Here is a 26,241-nt window from a genome sequence, read left to right on the forward strand (position 1 = left end):
TGAGTCTGGTGAAAAGCAGCATTCAAAGTAATTAAAGCAATGTTTCTCAACCTTTTTCTCCTTATCACCCTGACCCAAGAGGTTTTTTGAGACGTTTTTTTTCTTCCCTAACTGCCCCATGACATTTTAATACTACTGTGTACCTAATCTCTACAGTTTGGCCCTTTGGAGGACCATAAATCTTTGTAATAATGTGATCGATCTCTCTTTTTATCACACATATACACATACCCACAGCAAAAAAATAAATTTTGCCAAGTTGGGGGTGTTATCACCCCCAGTGAGAACACATGGATTTTGAAGGAACAGTGCTTGGTTGCATACAGGGAAGTGTCCTGTTCCCATCAACTAGGGTGAAAAACTCGTATTTCCTGGAGCACTGGACAGAGTACTCAAGAAAAACTTAACTCAGTACAGAATATTTAGCATTTTTTAAAATTAAATAAAGTAACATAGTAGCAACAAAATTTATAAAATATAAATTTGACAAAATATAAAAGGCATCCACAGTGAAATTATAAAATTTGCTGAGAGAAATTTAAAATGACCTAAATAGAAGGAGAGCTATAACTTGTTCATGGGTCAGAAGACAAATACACTGTTAATTTTTGCCAAGTTGACCTACAGATCATCATACTCCAATTTTGCCCCTAGAAACTGACAAGCTGATTCTAAAATTTATATGAAAACACAAAGGACCTACCCAAAACAGTTTTGAAAAAGGAAAAAGTTGGTGCTCAAGATTTATTATAAAGCTATAGCATCACAACAGTATGGTACTGGCATTAACAACAGACTTTTAATAAAGATATAAAGACAATTCAGTGAAAAAATAGTCTTTTCAACAAATATTTTCATAACTGAATATAGCCACATATTAAAAAAGTGAACTCTGGTATGTATCATGCATAATATACAAATATTTTTTAAAAGATTTATTTATTTATTTGAGAGAGGTAGAGAATACACAGAGAGAGAGGGAAAAGCAGACTCCCTGCTGAGCAGGGAGCCCAACGCAGGGCTCGATCCCAGAACCCTGATCATGACTTGAGCCGAAGGCATACACTTAACCGACTGAGCCACCCAGGCGCCCCTGCATAATATACAAATATTAACTCAAAACAGATTATAGATCTAAATGTGAAATTTAAAACTATAAAACCTCTGGAAGATACAAGAAAACCTATGCAACACTGAAATAGGTATCTTTTTAGATACAACACCAAAACCAAGATCCATAAAAAAAATTAATTGATAAACTGGACATCACAAAATTTAAAACTTCTGCTCTTCAAATTAGCTCTTAAGAGAATGAAAACACAGCCACAGACTGAGTATTTATATCCAGAACACATAAAGAACTCTCAAAACTCAAGAGCAAGAAAACAATCCAATTAAGAAAAAAACTAGCAGAAACATTTGAAAAGACATTTCACCACCGAGAATATACAGATTGCCAAGAGGCACATGAAAAGATGTTCAATATCATTAGTCATCACAGAAATGAAAATTAAAACTACAGTGAGATACACTGAGGGATGGATACAGTGTATCAATGCTATCAGAATTTTTACGATTAGAAAAGACTGATCATACCAAATATTGGTGACAATGTGGAAAAACAGATTTTCGTATCTTGTTGGCAGGAACGTATAATGATACAACCAATTTGGAAACAGATGGCAATTTCTTAAAAAGTTAAACATATACCTACCCTATTGGTCTGCCTTACCACTAGATATTTATCCAAGAGAAAGGAAAGACTATCTTCATATAAAGACTTATACAGAAAGGCTCAGAGTAACTTTATTTGTAATAGATGGGAAACAACTCAAATGTCTATCAATAGTTCAGTGGATAAACAAATTGTGTTTATAGATACAATGGAATACTACTCAGCAACAGAAAAAAATACTGTTAATACATGCAGCATGGATGAAATTCAAAATAAATATGCTGAATGAAAAAAAAAGCAAGACAAAAGGAGGATATACTGTACCATTTCATTTATATAAACCTGTAGAAAATACAAATTAACCTATAGTGAGACAAAACAGATCAGAGGTTGGGGCAAATGGAATCGTCTTGGAGTGATGGAAATGTTAGCTACCTTAATTAAGGTGATGGTTTTATAGATATATGCATATGCCAAAACTTATGAAATAGTACAATTTAAATATATGCAATTTTTTTGTATGTCAATTATACCTCACTAAAAGTTTAATTAAAAAAAAGCCTGAGGTGCTAGCTGAGACCTCACAGACCAATTAGTAACTTCAGCTCTGTCTGAAATTTAGGACAGAATTTATGACATTTTGCTATACTATGTAACTATCATTGTTTATTTATATGTAATAATAAGTATTAAAAAATCATCAGCTTTATTGCTGAGTATACGAGTAAAGACACTTCATCTCTATTAAAAATATCATTGTTTATATATACATGTCCAGTAAAATTACTTCAAAGAACTTAGACTACATTTAGTCTATTTGGAAAGACAAAAATTTGTTTAATAATTCATAATAAATACACTCTAAAATTTCCGCATGTCCACTGAAACAGAATTTTTGTTTTTTCGGATCCCAATTTATTTCCAATTAGCAAGATTTAAAATAATCCAATGCTCTCTAAAAGGGGGACTGGTAAAATGAATTACATTAAAAACAATGCAAAACTATGTGGCTATGAGGAAAAATTAGGAAGCTTTCATTACTAATAAGGACTACTAATATACCACATTCCCAATATACATTCCCCAAATATATTGGGGATGAAAAATAGAAGATGCAAAATGTGTATATGCTAAATAAAAAACAACACATGACTGGAATATAAAAATAAGCCACCATCAGTTTCTAGCTGCAAAAACAGCTGGTTTCGTTTAGACAATACCTTCTTTGTTTCAGAACCACCCAAAAGCCATTTAGTCACAATGGCATTTAGTAGATATACTCATTTATAGATCTTTGGGGAAAACTGAACATTGGTGAAAAAAATTTAAAAATCTGAGGCTGGAATCTAGAAGCACTGGAAAGAATAGAGGAGAAGCCATTTCTAGGCCTGGAGAAACTATAGGAGAATTCTCTCCTGGGTGTTAATTGAGTTGGTTGTTCTCTCTTCTTCACTTCCCCCTTTTTACTCCACATCCCATGGAAACCAGCTGGAAGTTGGGTGGGTACACTTGAGATGGGGCTGAGAGTTACAGGTTCCAATACTAGTAACTTTGAGTAGCTACAGAAGACCATGTACATACGTACAGTGTATACACGTGTACAGTTTTAGGACAGAGTACACATGACCTCAAGTAACTGAGTGAAGAGGTTTTAAGAGCTTAGGAACATCAATAGCTTGGTATACTGGCAGCCACCAGAAGTGACATGTGACCACATGAAAGACTGGATGAAGATTAGAGCACTTCTTGCTAATTTCCAGAAAAGACTAGAGCACATGGGGAAGGTTGGGGGTGCATGGAATTCAGGCAATCTGTGTAAACTTAGGGTTTACTACTTTGTGTTTACTGCCAACAATATTATTACAATAATAATGAAAACTAATGATCTGCTTGTGTGATAGGTGTGTGTATGTATGTATACATGCCGAGCACTTCATCTGACAAAGTAAAATCAACATCATTTCAATGATCCCACAGAGTATTTGTGAAAGCTTAAAAGATGTTAATAATTTGGAAGGCTACATTGGCAAATCAATCCCCAAATATTTTGAATGACAATGCTAAATTCAGAAGCGAATAAAATACACAAATAGCATTTTCAAAAATATTAAGTTATATGATAAATATAGGCAAGATCTACTTATTGATTAGCTCTTAAATCAGTTCTTTTGTGTTTAAAAAGGGTCACTCATAATCTAAGCTTTCCTGTTTTAAACACTAAAAACAGCACTGGCTAGATTGTAATTATCCCTAATTTGATATTACTTTGAATGACATTTTTATCTAGCCAAAAAATTAGGCACCAGGGAGGCTTATGTATTCATTCATTTGCAATGCTGACATTTAATAGCACTTGGTATCATGAAAATTAGGATCACACTTACATTATAGTTTAAAAGGTAGGAATCCATAGAACATGGCCATAGCTTTTAGGGGGAAAAAATCCATATTTGAACCATCACTGCTTTATGGCACTATTTGACAAAAGAAAAAATATTTCTCTTTCTCCAATTTACTTTATTTCCCCGGTTACTATAAAGTCTGACATGGGTTCAAATTCCTGTTCTGCTGTACTTACTGATCCTGGAGATGTTCAACTTTTCTGAGTTTTAGTTTTGTTAACTATTGGTGGAATGGAAATGTTAACCTACAAACTTAACGAGATTGTTGTATGAACTGAATCACGTAACGTAAGAAGGCTTAGGCATATCACTGCCTCTGAAATAAAATTCCATAATTAACACCGATTTTTATCACTCTGGATAGAAGAAAAATTCTATGTGTAGAAAATAATTTTCTTACAAAGTCAGACCTTTCCTCTGAAATGTGTTCTTAGTATTTCAGACTAAATCATTTGGGTTCCACAACAGGGAAAAAATCCCAGGAAAATTAAGTAATAATAATAATTATTATTATTATTTTGGCTACATTTATTTATTTATAAAGATTTTTATTTACTTATTTGAAAGAGAGAGAGTGAGTGAGAGAGAGAGCATGAGCAGGAGGAGGAGGAGACGCAGACTCCCCTGCTGAATAGGGAGCCTTATGTGGGGCTTGATCCCAGCACCTTGGGATCATGACCTGAGCTGAAGGCAGTTGCTTAACCGACTGAGCCACTCAGGTGCCCTTGGCTACGTATATTTAGAAATACAAATGAAACCATCTGGGCAAAAGCAGGTCATTCAAGGTCATTCAGAATTTTTAGAGCACCTTAAATTTGGAGTGGAAAAAGCACTGAAGTCCATTGCTGTAACCCCATACATTTTACAAAAGAAAAGTGAGTCCCAAAGAACTTAAATGGATTGCAAGTAGCATATATAGGTAATACGGTAAGAAAATATGAGTACTTAGGTCTAATAACTTATATTCCGATTGTTCTCTACACTATATATACATACCACTCTGCCTTTATAAATTTTTAACTGTGTTTCACCTTTTTGATTAACAGTGCTTCTTCCATGTCCAAGTGACTTTTATTTTTCCAAAAGTTTGCTATTTCAACTGCTTCTAGGCAATCAAAAATCTTCTGTTAGGTCACCTACCCAAACAACTATTTCCCCTTTATGCCTTCCCATGAAAATGCTGATTTTCTCCATATATGAATGGCAATATAACCAGTGATGGTAGTAAGCCTCTATTCTTGCCCCCAATAAACAATGACTGACCTAAGCAAGAAGTTAATCCCATTCTACCTTTGTTGGTGGATTGGTTTAGAGTAAGCTAGTAACCAACAGAACGGAACCTGAGGCAGAGTTTTGAGGGGATTTTGGAAAAGATGCTTTTGCTTGATTGAAAAAAGAAACAAAGAAAAAAGGAAACTTACAGTGAGTGTCCCCTTTTCCACTTTCTTTGGTTGTTTCTCATAAGCACATAATGTAGCAGTCATAAAGTCTCACAGAAAAGCTCATCCAGAGCTCTGACATTACTGTCTAAACCAACCCCAAAATCACCTTGCTCGAGATTAAATTATATAAGCAATAAACCTGTATTTAGTTAGGCACTCAATTACTTGTGGCCCAAAGCTTCCAAATATGAAACTCCAGTATTTTCTAGTGAAATCATCTTACCTAGCTTCTACAATAGGAGATGTTCTTCTCAGACCAAATAATATAAATGCATTTTAAATTAAGACTTTTGTTAAAAATCAGTTAGGTGTGTTAGTAAAAAAGATGCTGTTTGGTGGTCCACAGTATTCAAAACTTCAAACTATGACTGAAGAAGCTAAAATAATAAATCTAAAATAATACAATATTAATTCAGTATAGAAACAAATCTGAATTTGTATATCCATTCTAAAAATTTATAAAAATAACTTCAAAAACCATAAGTTTCAAAAAGATGTTATTCTCAATTACTTAATTTTTGAAAAACACTACTGTCACACTGACATGAAGCTTAAATATATTTTATTACCTATCAAGAGTCCTTTTATATGACAAAACATTGTTTTACTAAACAAATGTATACATGGCCTCTTAAAAGAAAAAATTTATTATCTTGAATTAGAAAAATGCCCACAGATTTAACAAACTGTAAAATTACAATACTCTCAACTACTGAGTCACATGAGAAAAGACTGAAAAGTAGCCGTAAAAAAACCTTGTCAAAAACCCAGGAATCACTGAAGACAAAGAAAGAGTCACCCACTCCCAAGAAGGGCCAATGGATTTGAAATACTAACCTAGCTTTTAGTTCTGCCCTAAGTTTCAGAGTAAGGGCACAAGCTAGGAGATATTAAGAAATGATGGTTGAATGTAGGTAAAGAAAGGAACCTAAACATAGAGGCTTAAAAATCATAAATGTTTGGGGGGGGTCACACACTAGTGACATATACACAATAGTTTCCAAGGATATCACACCAGAATAAACTGATGCTCAAAATGACTAATTTTTTTAAATTTAAAATAATTTGATTAAGATAGCAAAAAACTGTTGGCTATAATGAGACTTTGTAATGATGGGACATTAATCATGGTAAATAGCATTATAGTACAAACTTTCTCACCAAGATAAGATTTGTTAGTACTATTAAGAAAACAAGCAAACAGACAAACCCAAATGGCTAGAAAGCCATTTGCCTCCTTTCCATAAGTCTATACCACTATAATAATTTTCTGTCCTAATAAAGTGGACTCTTCAGGACACCTCAATTAGGTAAAGTAATCAGGCACTCCACTTAAAATAAATACGTACATCCTGAATTAGGCGCATGTATCCAATAAACGTCAACTTAAAGCCAATTCACTGAGGAAGGTTTAAAATATATATAATGATAGCGTTTTGTTTGGTAACTACCTAATGTTACAATGAACCATTTTAGGTGAAGATCAAATTTATCTGGATAATCCAACTTTTAAAAGATAAATACTTTTTATATCTACTTAATATTACCACAGTACTATTATATGAAAGAATGAAGGAAAAGATGAGAATCTGAGATGAATTTGCAGGCTTTCATAGAATTACCAATCATTTTAGGTCATTTTTGTGTTGCTATAACAACTTCATGATTCATGACCCCCTCACCGCAATAATTCAGAGGACTGAATTATGTATGAAAAATGTATTGTCAATGTGTTTCCAGTATTAATAACACACATTAATGAATCTGATCTTATTACAGTAAATTATATATTCTTAGCCTCAATTTAGTAAATTAAAGAAACTACTGGCCAATAGAGAAACACAGAGGATATTATCCATATACCCAAACTTTATAAAGCTATGTCTCATGTCAGTCCTGAATGTTAAATCCACTATGTCTTTCAGTTTGGAGACTTTTCAAATATGTCCTTCTTTACTGAGAGACTCAAACAGATGAGTCTATGTATAATGCTTACAATGCTTATTTACAGAAAACAAATTTGATCTCATAATTAAATTAGATATATTATAAACTTAATAGAAATGTCTTAAAGTTCACAAAAAAAGAACCCTCATCTAAAATGCATATAAGTATTTAACAGTGAAGTGTCATGATGTCTACAACTTACTTTCAAATGGGATTCAGCAAAAGAAAAACCATGTGTGTGTATCTATAATATGTGTAAATATAAGAGGGAAAGCAAATGTGGCAAAATGTTATCAATGCTGGATCTATGTGGAAGGTATATGGGTATTCAGAGTATTTTTTCAGCTTTTCTGTGGAAAAATTTCCAAGTAAAAAGCTGGGGAAACAACGGACCCTCACAGGCTCCTAGTTCTCTTGTGTTATAGTTTTTATCCTGAATATATGTCCAGTCCCTTTCTTTTGAGGCAATTGCCTCAAGACCCTTCTGCACTCATTCAAAAAACTGTTACAGAACTGTGTTATGTCTTTTTAACGAAATCATAACTCCAGGAAACAATTTTCATAAGTAGGTTTAAGGCCAGTATCAGTGAATTAATTGTTTTACCTGAAAGTTAACATCTTCTTTCTTAAATATTAGTGCTCGAACTTCATCAGGATCTCCATTAAATATAGCTTGCACCAGTGATGGCTGAAATACAAGAGAACAACAAATATATTAATTACACTGCATGGATGATTCTAAAGATATTTCCACATAACTTTTAAATCTAAAATTTTTCTCCCCTTTAGTAACAATAATCAATTTGGTTTTTGACATAAACCAAAAGTTTCATGAAGTCAAATCATATGAAAGTACAGGATTCCTCCCTGAATAAAAAAGGCCTATTAAAAAAAATCAATTCAGTATAACCAAAATTAGGTAGATAATAAACAGAAACTTTGTGTGAGTAGAAGTCTTCTGCTTATATATATGTGTACATATATGGTAAAAACAAAGTCTCTTCCAAATATAAGTGTGACATCTCAACATCTACTTGTGGGACATAACTTGTCAAACAAGCCATTCTTAGGCCACACTGAGGTCCAAGAAGGTAGGCCTTTTTGAAAAGTTCTGTTTGGGGCATTAAATAACTTGCATGGGTTAGCATTACACGTTATACAGACAGAAATCCAAGAAAGAAAATCTGGCAATTGATGAAAATCACTACTATCCAAACACCAAAAAATATCATACAACTGAAAAACATGAAGAGGTAAACATGTGTATATCTAAATATAACAATTTCTTAACAACGCAGCCTCTCTGATAAGGTATCATATTATACTAGTCAAACAAGAAACCAATTGACAACAACATTAAAAGGTTACGGATGAAGTCTGATTCTTTTTCATATAAAAGTGCTACATGTAAATACATAAAATTCATTACAGAAAAGGCTGTACCTTGGTATTGCTAGCAGTAGCTTTCCTAAAACATACAGTTCCTCATTCTTGTTATAGCAGTTTTTAAAACCACAAAATGAAAACAGAAACGTGGTTGCTAGAAGTACAATTCTCAATTTTTTTAAAAAAGGTCTTTTTAAGAGAGTAAAAGATATGAAGTAAAGTCTGAAATGTTATCTAAACATCTAAAGAAGTAAAAATCAGAAACGTGTGCATTTTATAGCCAAGTAATATTGTAGCATATTTACATACCTATACTGCTTTATTTGGGTTTTTAATGAAACTAGTGGAAACCAACTTATGTTTATTCTTAAAAGATAAATTTTACCCTACTAGTTCAGTAGAAGACAGTAAACATAAACTCTCATATCTTACCAATACACTTCCAGAAGGTGGTGAATGCAGGGATTTATCTTCCTGTGGCAATTTAGAAATGAATGCAGGAGATTCATCTTCTACCTCCTCCAAAACAACAATACACACGCGACTCATTCGCTCTTTAAAATACTAAATCCCAAGCTATGTGATAAAAGTCACAGTTGGAAGAGCACAAGTAGTTTTTCCTCCTCTTCTGTACAACACTTGGGATCATTCTCTGAACAGCGCAGCTGGTTTTTTAAAGTTAATAAGTACTATCAGAAAAACTGAAGTTTAAAATTATGACTACATAACATAACTTCCTAAAAACAACAAAATTCTCTTATTTCCTGTTGGGTTACTATAATACTTGAAAGAAATTTCACATCAACATCTCAATAACTAAAACGGAGTCCAGTACAAGCTCATTTAAAAATATTTTTCCCCTACCAAAATAGTCATATTGCTCTCTGTCTCAAAGAAATTTACTTGCATAAAAAGCTCACTGTTTAGGGTGACAACACCACACAATACAAAATGAAATGAGAAACAATTACTGTGACAGAGATGATTACAGCTATACCCACTCTTGCCTGCAAGGTCATATAGTTACCAGTAGCTGACTTGCTTATAATTGAAAATAATAATAATAATAAAATCTCACTATTCTGTTTCAACTTCTAACTTGTCTTCATTTCTTCAGCTTCTGGTTTAATGCAGATACTATCCAGAAAAAAAAATATCTAGAGCTCAGCACAAATTCTTAAAATAAAGCTCAGAGGTTGACAATTCTTTCTGTGTTTGGGAAAGAAAGAAAAAAAAAAACACTCTGCATTAATAGCAAAGCTGCAGTAAATTTACATGTGATGAGTCAGACCACAAGAGACAATGGGACTCTTGGTACTAGAATACAGCTTGATTAATCCAGATATCCCATATAATAGAAGAAACACAGATAGCTTTATTCCCATCGATAGCATAAGCGAGGCAGAACGTTCATTCTTTCTCCATCAGGCAGTTGTCTGTGGCTGCTCCAGCAAAAGGGCACAGCACCAGGCAGAAATAGTGTTAGCAGAGGATCCTAATGGAACAGGCAGGCTGTGAAGGAATTAGAAGGCATTTGAGCTCAAATTACTGCTTCAGGCTTTTCATTTAAAAAAAGAGAAAAAAGCCCAGTAGTTTATCATTCCAGTGTTTCCTTTGATCTCCACATGAATACAGCTTCCGTTAAATAGTCTTCATTCACAGGAAAAAACAGCAGACTGTGCATCTTCTTTGAGCCAACTACTTTATTCAAGCATCTGCTCTGTGCCAATATAGTTTCCTTCCACTGTAAAAACCGCTACAGTTATCCTTTTCAGTAGATTTCAGATGCTTTCCCGTTCCTCAGATGATCTTGCAAAACGCCACTGAGACCTCCAATGAGTAGGTCCTTAAAAAATATCTACCAAATCTCAGGATCGGCCCCACAGAAGCATTCCAACTGAGCAACAGTCTGAAAAGCAAAGACTGCAGAACCGCAGGATGAAATGCCTAGTAATGCTCACATGTTACACTTACCAGAGATCTGAGCTACTGCTCGGGATGTAACTTCCTCTAGCAGGAGAAAAAAATAGTGCATTTGGACAGCCTTCACAATTAGAAGGTTCATGCCAGTTCTGTGACTAATCCAGATCAAACTGAAAAATTCTATAACTGAAAAATGAGTGCGCTTTTAACATTTTCCACTAAAAGCCACAAGGAAATCTGGTGTACTGCCTCTGCTGACTAACACTGGTTTTAGCAAGTAAACAATTCCAAACAGCTTAACTGCTTTCGTATGTTACAATATAGCAAATGTTTAACCCTATAATGACAGCTGTAATAAGAACGTCTGCAGCTAGCCCATAAGAGAGAGATGAAGGAGAAACATTTTAGAATATAAAAACACAAATCTAAGATTTTATTCTTAGCTTTTACCAAGATCATTTTTTAATAAGCTAGATGTATTTATGTTCAAAACTGCAAAGAAGTTCAAACAATGAAATTTAAGATTTACTAAAAATTTCTAGGTTGTTGAATTTAATCTATCAGGTCATATATTTAAAGGGAAAAAACAAAAATTTCACAATGTAAAAGTCCTAGATTGAAACTTCTATGGATCATCTGAATTTCACTGAAGAAATTAAATAACCCCACCTTCCCATGTGGAAATGGAATAAAGCCTTAAACTCTGTTAAATAGCTTCACAAAACTATTGTTTAAAGTCCTTAGCATTAATTTTCTATATGTCAAAAAGGCACAGGGTAACATAAAGAAAGCAAAGACTCTCCTTCCTCTATAAAGTTAATTTCCCCAAAGCTACAAATTAAGTGTCAAAACAACCAATTTACGGTTTGGTTTCCCCTTCTTTATTTACTGAACAAGTCAGATATTTCCCAACAAAAAATTACAAAGAAAATACAGTGGTTTTCCTTCAATCTTTGTTCTTTCTCCTATCAACTAGCATTTTTATTCATAAACTAATAGCTATTTTTGAACATTTATGATATGCTAAATGTTGAACATTCTCATTTAATACAATAACCTTGTTATGTTTCCATATAATTAAGAGGAAAAAAACAGACACAAAAATTAAGTATTTTATCCAAAGGCATATAAATTAGTAAAGTGCCTAATTCCAAACACACTTTTTCAAATATATTCTGCTCCCACTGAGTGTACGTACTTGTACACGTATGCCCCACCCTTCCACTCTGTCTCAAGATCTTTGTAATACTATACTGTAAAAAAAATCTTAAAAGACCAGTAACCTATAATGGTTATGAAAAGTCTAGGTAACAAAGGAATACATTATTTATTGTCATAATATTCCTAACCAAGTTATTTTTAAATGGGTATTTCAGGGCTAGTGTTATCATGTGTGTTTAAGCCAGTTTACTTATCAAAACATTAAAAAAATAGCATGATATAGATAAGAATGCCAGAATTTAAGACAAAAACCATTAAATGTCAATCTATTAAAAAAAAAACCTGTAATCCTAATGTAACTGTATATCAAGATACTAAAATATGCTAATTCACATAGCTGTATTATAAAACACAAAATGGTTTTAAGCCAAATTAAAGATATGCAAATATTTTGACATACAAAATGATGTTAACTATCTCCACATGGCTAAATCAAAAATATCATCTTTATATGTGAAACATGTGAAAATGAAACCACTATGGTAACAGTATCCTATATTCTATCTTCAGGGGTTTCTTTTTCCCCCACCCCAAATAAAATCTCTTTTTATACAGACAATATTAACTTGTTCCAAAGTATCCAGTTTATGTATAAATTCACCTACTTAAACAGGTACATCCTGTCTCTTGTTCTAGGTCAACTTCCATACTTAGGTCTTTCCTGGCTAGAGCACAAGCTCCTTGAAGACAGGGACTATGTTTTCGTATACACCATGTGTGCACAAACACTCCCCTTCCACTTTCTTCCACTTACAAACAATGTCATTGAAAAGAATCCCATTATGTCACAAGACTCTGGAATTGAGTGGCAAAATTATAAAAGACAACAGGGAATTCATATCTATATATGAATAATATATATTAAAAGTATATATAGGGGCTCCTGGGAGGTGCAGACAGTTAAGCTTCTAACTCTTGGTTTCAGCTCAGGTCATGATTTCAGGGTCCTGAGATCAAGCCTCATGATGTTCACACTCAGCCTGGAGTCTGCTTGAGAGTCTCTCTCCCTCTCCCTCTCCCTCTGGCCCCTTCCACTTGTGAGCTCTCTCTCTCTCTAAAATAAATAAATTTAATTTTTAAAAAAAGAGTGTATATACACAAACACACACACTTTAATCAGAAAACACAAGAGGCATTAAAGTGCAGTAAAATGAGTTTTGTACCTCTAGGAGGTAAGCAACTTAACATGCAGAAGTTGACAGGATATAAAACAATGATATAGGATGACAGCTAAAATTAAGGCCTCAGGAGGCAGCCTACCTGGAATTCAAATTCTGATTCCATTATTGATTAGCTGTGCTCTTGGGAAGGTAAATTCCTTGAGCCTAAATTTCTTTACACTTAGAAGAATAATAACCTCCAGAGATTTTTATCTAAAAGAAATACAGTAATAGCACGGTGACTGATTAAGAACGTAGGCTTTGTAGCCAACTGCCTATGTTCTAATCTAGCTTCCCACTAACAAACGTAACCGTGACCTTGAGCAAGTTACTTAACCTCTCTGTGTCTCATTTCAACATCTATTAAAGGACATTAATAGAATCTAGTTTGAAATAAAATGAAGACAGTCTTATTATTATGGATATTTAGGGTAACAGAATGATATCCCCGTCAGGACAGTAGTACATAGAGGACTACTGACAATTTCTCCCCCTACTGGTAAGGTGATTCAGACTGTTGTCTGGAAATTGCAATTCAGTAGCTAAGTACACAAACTGCATCCCCCCAACCCCACCCTTTTCAGGCCTCTTAAGAGACTGCTAGAAGTTTGTCATAACACTCCAGTAACCACACTAAGCATTACTGAGGGAGGAACCAGTAAACTTAAGCAAGAAGTAGGGCTGGGGGTTTTACCATTCTTCCACATTCACTGTATTTTACAGTCTAAGGGAAGAGAAAGGGTAAAAAATTAATGGCCCATGATATACTATATAATCAAAACAGATGAAAAAAAACATAATTTTTTTAATTTAAGCTATTTTTTTCACTATTTTTTTAATTTATTTTTTTATTATTTAAGCTAACAGCACCATATGGAACCGTTTTATACCTTCTACTGAATTAGACCGGCCCCTAATCACAAGGAATTCACATCTTAAAGGAAAAGGAGACAGGTCAATAACTATTTAAGAAATTAGAAATGTACAAAGTATATATGATGAAAAATTATTTACAAAGATCGTGCAAACTTAAGTTCAACAGTTTTTTTTTTTTCAGCTGAACAATGGCAAAGGGATGTGATTTTTTTTTTTCTTGAGGCACTTACTTTTTAGGCCAAATTATTTTAAATTTTTAATAAGCCAACAAATTCAAGGACTGACAACTTCATAATGCTTCCATTCTTCAAGCTACAATGTATCCTATCAACAGCTTACTCCTACTCTTCACAGAACCATGTAACAACAGTAAAGCTGGTTTAAACCTTTAATGAAAAGATGCTTAACATCCTGAAAGACTTTTTTTTTTTTAGGTCCCTAATTTTGTTACACCAGAATTTCTTTTTCTGACACAAATGATTTTTTTCTGTTTAGAAACTCAATCCGAAGCTCATCTTATTTGTGCTCCTCCATGTTGACTTGTGACCTCCATACTAATTATCATAGAAAAGGAATTTTACTCAGGGTGTGTAAAGTGGCTACTCTGTACTATGCTAGTCTCTGAGTATTAAAAAATAAAAAGCTTGTGGAAAAAGATGGTAAGGAAGTGGGTTTAAACCCATGTTTCAGAAACATTTCTTCTCATAGCTCAAGAATCTTGAACAATCTTCTTGAGCTTAGGCTTCATCTGCCCATATACCTTAGAAAAAGTCCTATGAACAGATTTAAAAGAAAATAGGGCAGGAGAGGGACAGAAAAAAAATTTTTAAATAGCTGTTCTTTAGGTTATTGGTCAGATTTCCCTATTAGTACAGCCACCGAAAAATGACATCACATATTTAAAAAATGATGAATTCAAAATACTTATAACACATGCAAATTAATTCTCTGCATGTACTGTATTTATAAACTAGGCTATTTTTTTAAATGTTTACCCACCCATACTTCCAAAATGGCTGACAGCCACTGTAATCCAACGATCTCAAGTGGTTTGATCTACTGGTATGTTATAATGGTAATAAACTGTTAACACTTCCATTATTAATATTATCATATACCACATATTGTTAACATATAGTAATATTACCTATTATTACTCTGAAGTGTTCTTTACAAAGACCTATCTATATTCTGCATCCATTCTTCCCATCTTCCATTCAACTAGAACATTTAATTTTTAGGTAAGTTCAGAGCCTCACAGAACAAAGTCCATACTTCTCAGTCTCCCTTGTAGCTGGGAGCCACAAGACAAATTTCTGACCAGCATTTTAAGTAGAGGCATTATGTGGTTTCCAGAAAACTTCCTATTCCTGCAAGAACAAATGGTATAATATCCACCCTGCTTCCTGGAACGTGGATGACTTGCCATCACGTTAAACCAAACAAAGGCCAGAATCTAGGGTGGTGGAAAAGTAGGCTAGAGGGGATCTGGGTCCCTTGAGGACTCTGTGGGGCAGAACTGCCATAAAAGCCCTAGACTGCACACTTCCCAATTCTTGTATTACAAAAAAACAGAAATTCTACCTTGTTTAAGTCAATGTGATTTTGAGTCTCTTTTACTCAGAGCTGAAGCTAACACTAAATGATAACCTTATTTTTCCTTCAGTAATAAATCAGTGATCCATATTTTAGTACAGTATACTTAAATTTTCAATAAATAAAATGGATTATAAACATTAACTACAACAAACTGCAATAGAAACAATAAGCAGAAAACAGCCCAAAGAACAGATCTGCTATATTACCCTGGGTAAGCAAAGAAAAATCAGTGGAGGGAGAAGGAAACAAATATTTATCACAAATGTTCTCACTGTGGGGTGCCTGGGTGGCTCAGTCGGTTAGGCATCTAACTCTTGATTTTGGCTCAGGTCATGATCTCAGGGTCGTGGGATTGGGACCTGCATCGGGCTCTGTGGTCAGCATGGAGTCTGCTTGAGATTCTCTCTCCCTCTGACCCTACTCCTACTCTCTCTCAATAAATAAATAAAATTTTTAAAAAATATATTCTCACTGAATCCTCATCACTTCTTGTGGGTACTACTACCCAAGTTATATATGGGAAGTGGAGGCTCAGTTAGTACCATCCAGTCAGTCAATGACTCATCCGTTCATCTTTATTTATTCATCATCTACTATGTGCCAGGCTTTCTGTTATGCCAAGGAAACAAAATTATGAATAAACAGTCATTCCTTACTCCAACGGAGCTTACATACAAATAAATACTATATAATTGCAAACTGTGATAAACTGTAGAAGGAAAAAATTTCTTGGAGGGGAAAAAAACTAGAGGAAGGTCCATGTGGCTACAGCAAACAACCATGAGGAACAGTAACAGATGTAGCTGGGAGAAATAGGTAAACTCAAGACTATGAAGGGCTTTGGAAGCCAAGTTATAAAGTTTGTATTTTCTAAGTGATTTGAAAAGTCATTAGAAATTTTGAAGCAAGACAATAATCTTGATTTGCTTTACAAAGATTATGTGGCTTCAGTGTAGAGAACAAATTTGAGGAGAAGAATGGAAGCCAAAGGACTAGTTAGAAGACTGTTGCAATAATCCAAAGAAGGTAATTTGAACTAGGATGTTGGGCATGTAAATGCAGAGAATGGGATTTACAGGGCAAGCTGTAGATGGGCGGTAGGGGTGAGGGAGAAGGTGGTGATCACAAATAACTCCCAGGTTTTTTACAAAAGCAACTAGTGCTTACAAGAGTTTAAGCAATCTAGGCCTTCTTCAGTTTACAAATTTATTAAAATGAGTAATATGACTTGTTGTATCATATCCAAGGACCCTTCAGGCTCCAACGTCAGTTCCAAATCCTAATCCAAAATCTGTATCCTGACATCTACTCTCATGATTTAAAAATGAAGTGTTAACAATCCTGAACTTGTCTAATTCTGAGTATAAAAAAGTTTCTAAAGGATGGTAAGATTTGGTTCCGTCCCACTCAAACTTCAATACACTGAAGTACTCTAAAAACCTTTTGGCAAGAATACCTCATTTTTAAAACATTCAAAATTGTAATAGCAACTGATTCAACAAATATTTCATATTAATATTTCCACTTCACTATAAACACACCAAGAGATTACAAAATGTCATGTATCATCTCCACCTTCATCTTATGCAACCTAATGATTTTTTGTGGATATTACACTGAAAGCACAGGCAACAAAGGCAAACAGAAACACGGGGGACTACATCAAACTAAAAAACTTCTGCACAGCAAAGGAAAATATCAACAAAATGAAAAGACAACCTATGGAATGAGAGAAAATATCTGTAATCCATATATACCCAATAACAGATTAATATCCAAAATATATAAGGTACTCATATGACTCAATTGCAAAAAAACAAAAACAAACAAAAAAACAAAACAAAACAAACATCCAGACAACCTGATTTTTTAAAATAGGCAAAGGACCTAAATAAATATTTTTCTAGAAAAGACATACAATTGGCCACAGGTACATGAAAAGGTGCTCTACTCACTAATCATTAGGAAAATGGAAAGCAAAATCACAATGAGTTTTCACCTCACACCTGATAGGACAACTACTATCAAAAAGACAAGAGATAACATGTTGGCAAAGATGTGGAGAAAAGAGAATGGTTGTACGCTCTTAGCTGAATGTAAACTGGTACAGCCACCATGGAAAACAGTATGAAGGTCGCTCAAAATGTTAAATATAAAACTACTATAGGATCCTGCAATCTCACTTCTGGGTATATATCCAAAGAAAATGAAATCATTATCTTAAAGAGCCATCTATATTCCCAAGTTCATTGCAACATTAACAAAGACAAGAAACAGAAACAAGCTGTTTGTCAACAGATGAATGGATTAAAAAAATATATGCTATATGTATATACAATGGAGTATTATTCAGTCATTAAAAAAATGAAGGATCCTGCCATTTCCAACAACATGGATGAACCTGGAGGACATTTATGTTAATAAAATAAGCATAAATAAGCCAGACACAAAAAGACAAATACTGTATTATTCCATTTACATGTGGAATCTAAAAAATTGAACTCATAGAAGCAGAATAGAATGGGGGTTGCCAGAGGCAAGGGGGTAAGGAAAATGGGAAAGCTATGGTCAGAGGGTACAAACTTTCAGTTTTAAGAACAGTAACTTTTGGGGATCTATACAGACAGCATGATGGCTACAGTTAACAATACTGAACTATACACCTAAAATCTGCCGAGAGTAGATATTATGTTCTTACCACAAAAGGAAAAAAAAGGTAACTATGAGGGGTGACGGATGTGTTAATTAACACACTTTTTGCTTGATAGCAGTAATCATTTCACAATGCATATGTACGTCAAATCATCACACTGTACACCTTAAATAATACGATTTTTACTTGTCAATTATACCTCAGTAGAGCAGAGGATAAAAAGACCTTATGCAGCCTAAATGAGGTACACAAGAAAAACTACCCAGTACAAGGTAAGAACACAAAAGATAGTAAAAGGCAGTATATACAGAAGACGTAAATAAGAGGTACAAGACAAAACTGCCACTAAGTCACTGGTGAGAGTACAGCATATGAATTTATTAATTGTAACTGGTATATAATGATATCTTCTAATTGTCCATTCTCTTAAAAACTGATGGCTTTTATAAAGCTATCCATAATCTTCACTGTTGCTACTCTTTGCTCTGATTTACTGAAAGAGTACTTTCTCAAACCAACGGTCAACTGTTCCAACACCTAATTTCAAAACTTCCTCTTATCACATTTCTGAGAAAATGGTTGAAACTATTTTATTTATTAGGTTTATTTAACATTAAAGCTATTTATAATGCCAGAATAATAGTTTAGTTACAAAGTGTAGACAAATGCCATACAACAGAAATGAAAAATGAGCCACAGAAGCAATTTAAAATTTTCTAATAAACACACTTTAAAATGGTGGAACAGGTAAAATTATAACAACATTTTATGTAATCAAATATATCCCAAATATTATTATTTCAGCTTGTAGTCAATATAGAGTTAACAGATATTTTACGTTCTTTTATTGTCTTCAAATTTTGTTTGTATTTTATACTTAAAGCCTATCTCAATGTGAACATTAAATTTTCATTAGAAATAATGGATCTGTATTTAGAGCTCAAGAAATTTACAGTTGAGGATGTAAATACATGTGCTTGTGTTGTTGCAAACATATTTTAAAGTTCCAATAACTAAATCAAGTATTTTTAGAATTTAGATTAAACTAAATCAAGAATTCAGTTCCTCAGTTACATTAGCCAGCCATATATATCTGGCTAATGACAATCATTACACAACACTGGTTTAGACCCATAAAGACTAACTTTTTAAAAGTTTAACTGTTTTACAAAGAAACCTAAAACATGCTGCTACCTACCTTACTGTCTTAAGGAAAAGAATATAGTTTAGATTTTTATGATGGTTCAGAGTCAGTAATATGAATATGCATTGTTAGGCTGTTCCATAGTAAATAAGCCACAAGAGGAGCTAGCAGCCTTGGTTGACTTTTCTTAAATATTTCCGTCATAACTTGAATGGCTCACTAGTTCTTTCTTTTACCTTTTGTTTCTTCCCTGAAACACATACACACCTCTCTAATTTAATCACAATATTAACCCTGGTTTGAGGGCAACATTATTTTCATATGAAACAAAGCACATCAACTTCATAGGTGCCATTTTCTTCAGTATTTAGAGGCCTCTTCACATACATTAGGGTTCCACACAGAATTTGTAAGTTGAAGTTAATAAAAGTTGACTAGCTGTCAGCATACTTCATTTCTCTTGGCACCTTCATTTTACTGCTGAAGCAAGTGAAAGTGATTAAATGATTTTTAGAGTTGTTTTCAGGTCTAGCATTTTATGACTTTATGTCCCTTTTCTGAGAAAAATAGGTTGACTCATGAAAACAAGGTATCAAAAGTAGTGGTAGTGACCATAGATTAGATTTCTTCAATAAATGTGATCCTGAGAAAATAATAAATTAGGCAATTTTGACCCAAAAAAGGTTACAGAAGAAGAGGCAATGCTCAAGATAAACATGTTAAAGGCTAAAGAACTCGATTTTCACAAAAGAACTAACCAACTGAAAGACACAGAATGATGGAATGGATTGAAGAAAACAAAAAAACAAGATCCAACTATATGCTGTCTACAAGAGATGCACTTCAAGATTTTTATTTATTTGTCAGAGAGAGAGAGAGAGCACAAGCAGGGGGAGTGTCAGCACAAGCAGGGGGAGTGTCAGGCAGAGGGAGAAGCAGGCTCCCCACTGAAAAGGAGCCCAATGTAGGACTTGATCCCAGGACCCTGGGATCATGACCTGAGCTGAAGGCAGATGCTTAACTGACTGAGCCACCCACTTTAGATTTAAGGGCATATGTAGGCTGGATGTGAAGGGATGGAAAAAATATTCCCTGCAAATGTTAACGAAAAAAGAGCAGGGCAGCTAAACTTGTATCAGACAAAATAGACCTTAAGTCAATAACTGTCATGTGAGACAAAGAACATTATATAAGGACAAAAATAGGGAAATGTAACAATTATAAATATACACACATCTAACATTAGAACATCTAAATACATGAAGCAAACACTGACAAAATGAAAGAAGAACTTGACAGCAATATAATAATAATAGCAAACTTCAATAGCCCACTTTTAGTAATGGATAGGACATCCAAACAGGTAATCAACAAGGAAACAGCGGGCTTGAACACTATAGACCAAACAGACCTAAGAGAAAAATACAGAACATTCCACCCAACAGCAGCAGAATACACACTGTCCTCAAGCACACTTAGAACATTCTCCAGGATAGATGACATCTTAGGTCACAAAACAAATTTTAACAAATTTAAGAGTGAAATCATACCAAATATCTTTTCTGACCAAAACAGAATGAAACTAGTAATCCACAGCAAAAGGAATGGAAAAGTAATAAATACATGGAAATTAAGCAACACACTCTTGAACAACCAATGGATCAAAGAAGGAATCAAAAGGAAAGTTAGAAATATCTCAGTATCTTGAGATAAAAACTAAAAGACAACATACCAAAACCTATGGGATGTAGCAAAGGCAGTACTAAGAGGGGAGTTTATTGTGATAAACACCTACCTTAAAAAACAAAGATCTCAAATAACCTAACTTTACACCTCAAGGAGTTAGAAAAAGAACAAGATAAGCCTGAAATTGGCATAAGGAAGAAAATAATATAGATTAAAACAGAACTAAAGAAAAGAGAAAAAAAATCAACAAAACTGAGTCAGTTGTTTGAAAATATTAAATTGACAAAACTTTAGCAAGACTAAGACAGAGAACTCAAATGAAATAAAAAATGAAAGAGGAGACATTATAACTGATGTCATGGGGGGGTGTGAGAAGGGGAAAGTATTTATAAACAATAAAATACTTAATAAATTTAACTAAGGAGGTAAAAGACTTGTACATTAAAAAATTACAAAACAAATGAAATAAATTAAAATGACATAAATAAATGGAAACATATCCTGTGTTCATGAATTAGAAGCCTTAGTGTTGCCAAAAAGGGGTAACTGTGTGATGGACATTAAGGAGGGTACACGATGTAAAGAGCACTGGGTGTTATATGAGACTGATGAATCACTGAACTCTACCTCTGAAACTAATAACACATTATATGTTAATTAATTGAACCTAAATTTAAAAATTTAAAAAATAAAATCTAATGCTAAAAACATCTAAAAAAAAGTTAAAAAAGGAATAACTGGGGGGAAAAAAAAGAATTGAGGAAGGAAGATCTCACACATGCAGAAAAAAGGGAGTTCTAGTAAGGAGGTGGAAAATTACCCTGAGTTTTGAATAGAAGATCTCTGTCTTCTGAAACAGGAAGGAAGGGTTGATGTGGGTAAGGTAAGTGGAAGAGAAAGTATAAAGTTGAAAAGGGGTAAGTGTTGAGTGTGTAGCAGTTGAAAGTAATGGGTCATGGGGTCTAGGCTGGATATAACAAAAATACAGAAGTGAAGGCAGTACAAGAAAGAAATTGTGGGATGCGGTTATTGGAGTATGTGGTTAGAGCCAAGTGGAGAGGACTACTGGTGTGGAAGCTGTGACATTGTGAAGTATGATATATAAAATGTCATCTACAAAGAAATGAAATCATGTAGATGACTGATACAACTCTGGTCCAGATGTAGAACTGGGGAGTGAGATTTGACAGACAATAGCAACAAACAGCAAGAAGAGTCACCTAGCCAGATGGCATGTGCCTCAAAAGGAGGAAGTTTTTTTATTGTTAGGTAGACTAGTAACATTTTAAGAGCTATAGTGGATGACTAGAAGAATGCTGACTCGACTCCTCTCCTCTCCTCTCCTTCCTTCATACACACACGCACACACACACACACACACACACACACAGAGGCATTCCCAAGATATGCTGGCTTTGAACAAAGGAACAATACAAGAGACCTCTGGAGAAGCATGTGCTTATGAAAACACAGAATTTCAGTTAAGATAGGAGATGGAATGGGCTTCCCTGAAAGAGTATAGTTTCAAGAGTTATATATGATGTTATACGCAACTAATGAAGCATCGAACTTCACATCGGAATCCGGGGATGTACTGTATGGTGACTAACATAATATAATAAAAAATTATTAAAAAAAAAAGAGTTATATATGAGAACTTAAGGTCTAAATCAACACTTAAATGATTGTTTTTAGACTTGAGTCTTAAAAGAAAAAATTATTTCCTTCAAAAAGTATGCAAGCAAAAAAATTAATAAGTCAAATATAACAATATAGGTAGTTTTCTAGAATACATCCAATATGCCAAAACTAAGGGAAAAAGGGGAGGAAAACATTCGGTTGTCAAGTATGTAGTACTACATTTACGCAATATTTTAAAAAGCCGGATTATTTTCTTCATAATTTTGATTACCTCGAAGTAGTCTGAAATTATTTAGGCTGAACTGAAGGCCGACTGAAGTAGTTATTTAAGCCGTATTACTTTTAAATATCCTATGTGATCTGTCTCTTATTAGTATAATTTTTGTCTGGGATTTATGTTAATTAGCAGAATCTCTGGCATATGACTTATGCCCTGCTAGGCCCAGGATAAATACATTCTCTGAAATATAATTTTACATTATTATTTATGTAATTAAGTATCTCTCAGCAACTGCATCAAAGACAACTTAGGTCCAATATTACAAATTAGAATGTAAAATTTTTAAACAGGCTGAACTTCTGCCTTTCTTTAAAAAAAAACGAGGAGAGGTTGTTCGCAATTCATTCTGGCTTCTACAGTGTGGTAACACTGGGATAAATGTAATATCAAGTTACCGCACTTGAAAAACTGGGGAAAATTTTCAATTTAAAAATAAGTTGCTATGGTTACCCATGTTTACCTTCATAAGCAGTAATTACATGAGACATCCAAGGGAATCCCACAAAGTGCAGTAAAATCAGTAACTGAAGTGTACACTAGTTACTTCACACACAAATTGGGACCACATACACCACTTCCCTTTCAAAGTAGCTATCACTTGGGAAATACTAAAGAAAATGATTCACATCTTTCTAAACTATAGAAGGGTGGAGATGAAAATACTGAAACTTGTAACTATTTTAAAGTCCAAGTGATGACTCAGATAACAAGAACATTTTTCATATTCTTCAGCTCCCTTTATTAAAGAGTGCTATCTAAAATTTTATAGAACAGCTTCTATTGTTAAAAAAAGGAAAGGGTGTTTCTAATGTGTATCAGGCATGGAATTTTTTTGCATAAATAGATTTTCATGCCCTTGATAAACTTGTAAAAAGCCATGCTTGTAACTTAATGTTACTTCAGAGTAAAACAATGTCAATTCCTTTAGATGTAGTGAATTTTGAACTTCTTAAATGGAAAGAAGGGACTCCTGTCAGCATTGATAATTAGCTCATTCTTTAACTGGGTAATTAAATCTGTATCAGTTATTGCAGTGCAGAAATGTTTTTGTCTGTTTTGTTCACAATCAGAACATTTAGTATGTGAGAATACCCATGAAGCTTTTGACCTGATTATGATTCTTAAAATGATGAGACTCATCAATACATCTTAGTGGGCCTCCCACTAAGCGTCTACTGTTCTGTATAACAGACTTTCAAATATGTTTGTTTTTTAACATTAGGGCTATCCTAAACTAAAATAAAACAGCACATTACATTCAATTGGCTTAAACAATAAAGAGACTTACGATAACAAGAAGTGAAATTAAGGTAGCTCTAAGGACCTGACTGACCCTAGGCTCCAGCTGAGTCTTCTCTGTCAGACTCGGTATGGACCTTAGGATAATTCCCTTCATAGTCAAAGATACCTGGCATACATCAAGGCATCATATCAGACACATATTGTTGCCCAGCAGAAAGGGAAGTTTCTTGCTGTGTCTCCCTTTTTAGGTACAAAAGGACCTTCCTAGAAGCTACCTAAGCTGACTTTTCCTGACATGTGACCAGTCTTGGCTCTCATGTTCCTTCTTAAACAAATCACAAAGAGGCAGAGTAGGATTACTACACTACTGAGGACTTGTCCAAGTCATGTAGGAGAGGAGTGAGCATCCAAACAAAACTGGGGGCCTGCAAGGAAGGAAGCGGGTAATGATTGGTAAGTAGACAACCAGAAGTATGCTATGTATTACACTGAAAAATGGAATCTTGGCATTTTATTTCAATAATTTACTTTTTCCACCTTCATTAATGGAGCACAACACACTAGCGCTAGATGATACTGGAGGCTCTAGAGATTTATTTTTGAAAGGGGGAAAAAAATCAGTCACCAGTACCTTATCTTAAAACAGACTAAAGGCAATCATTTTATAAATGCCTTGGCAAAAGAGTACACTTTAGAATATGAAATAGCAAAATTACACTTTAATTTTGACCATTTAAAATGAAAGTTTAATCTCAAAAAATGTTTCCTATTAATCTCACTTTTCTCCTCTAGGAAAAGTATGCTATTTCCTGGACATACGTCAAAGCACATCTGAAGTAATGAGACTAGAACATACTCAAAGCCAGGATGATGGTGGATCTATAAACCATATCATAAGTATCAGTGAAGGGACACCTGAGTGTCTCAGTCCGTTAAGCATCTCCCTTCGGCTCAGGTCATGATCCCGGGGTCCTGGGACCAAGTCCCACACCGGGCTCCTTGCTCAGTGAGGAACCTGCTTCTCCCTCTGCCTGCCGCTCCCCCTGCTTGTGCTCTCTTTCTGACAAATAAATAAATCTTAAAAAAAGAAAAAAAAACCAAGTGTCAATGAAGCTGCAGATATTTTGTCTGAAAAGGAGTCAGGGAGAATATGACAGCTTTAGAATATCTGAAGTCATTATAAAGAGATACCAAATTGCATAGGTCTAGAGATAAGAAATAGATCAATGAATAATAACAAGTAGCAAGATAAAATCTGGTTCAATATAAGATGCTACTTTTATCTAGCATTATTTTATGTGAAGATGGAACAAGGCTGGCTGCTCATACCGGGCTGGGATGAACATCCCAGGTAATGTGAATACCTATGGTGATTCTATGCACTTTATGTGTACTCAGTTGTAACAACATGCCTGCAAAGTAGTTTCTACTCCCAATTTCATAGATAAAAATCTAAGCTGGAAAAGTTAAACACTGGAAATCACATGGCTGATAAGTGGAGAAAAATGGACTCTAACCCAGGACCATCTGTTTCCAAAACCTAGCTCTTCCTACAAATCACACATCTAAGAGAAGTTAAATTAGCAATTAAGGAAGCAAATGGGATTTCTGAGTTGGTGAGAACCAAACAACATCTGATTTGAAGTCCCTGATTTCAAAATGAAGATGCCAGAAATGAAAACGTATTACTCCCTTCTATTTGTATCAGTACTTCCTAGTTTAAGAATGCTCTCACATCTATTCTCACATTGCTTCCTCACAGCTGTGCTTTGAGGTAAGCAAGCAGGGGAGGCACTATTTCTTGGCAGTCTACCTCAGAGAGAAAGAGAACAACAAGGATAATTTCCTCCAACTTCCTTCTGGTTTACCTTTAAACATATCTGTATCTTCAAGTTTCCTCTCCGATCTTTCATTCATTCAGTAGTCATTTATTAAACACTTCTTACATGCCAGGTACCATACCT

General features: G+C 34.2%; 1 protein-coding gene across 7 annotated transcripts in view; it reads right to left on the reverse strand.

The window, feature by feature from the left end:
- Nucleotides 1–26,241, reverse strand: part of ANKRD28 (ankyrin repeat domain 28) — a 197,202-nt gene that overhangs the window by 109,723 nt on the left and 61,238 nt on the right. For 3 of the 7 annotated variants that reach the window (XM_034663656.1, XM_011219908.3, XM_034663657.1), the window contains one exon: nt 8,071–8,154. The exons of 1 other annotated variant lie outside the window; for it this stretch is intronic. In XM_034663656.1, the coding sequence (XP_034519547.1) occupies nt 8,071–8,084 (14 nt within the window). In that variant the 5' untranslated portion in view covers nt 8,085–8,154. 3 more of the 7 variants (XM_011219906.3, XM_034663658.1, XM_034663655.1) reach the window with 3 other exon arrangements.

The sequence above is a fragment of the Ailuropoda melanoleuca genome, chromosome 6 (genome assembly GCF_002007445.2).
Source record: "Ailuropoda melanoleuca isolate Jingjing chromosome 6, ASM200744v2, whole genome shotgun sequence".
NCBI lineage: Eukaryota > Metazoa > Chordata > Mammalia > Carnivora > Ursidae > Ailuropoda > Ailuropoda melanoleuca.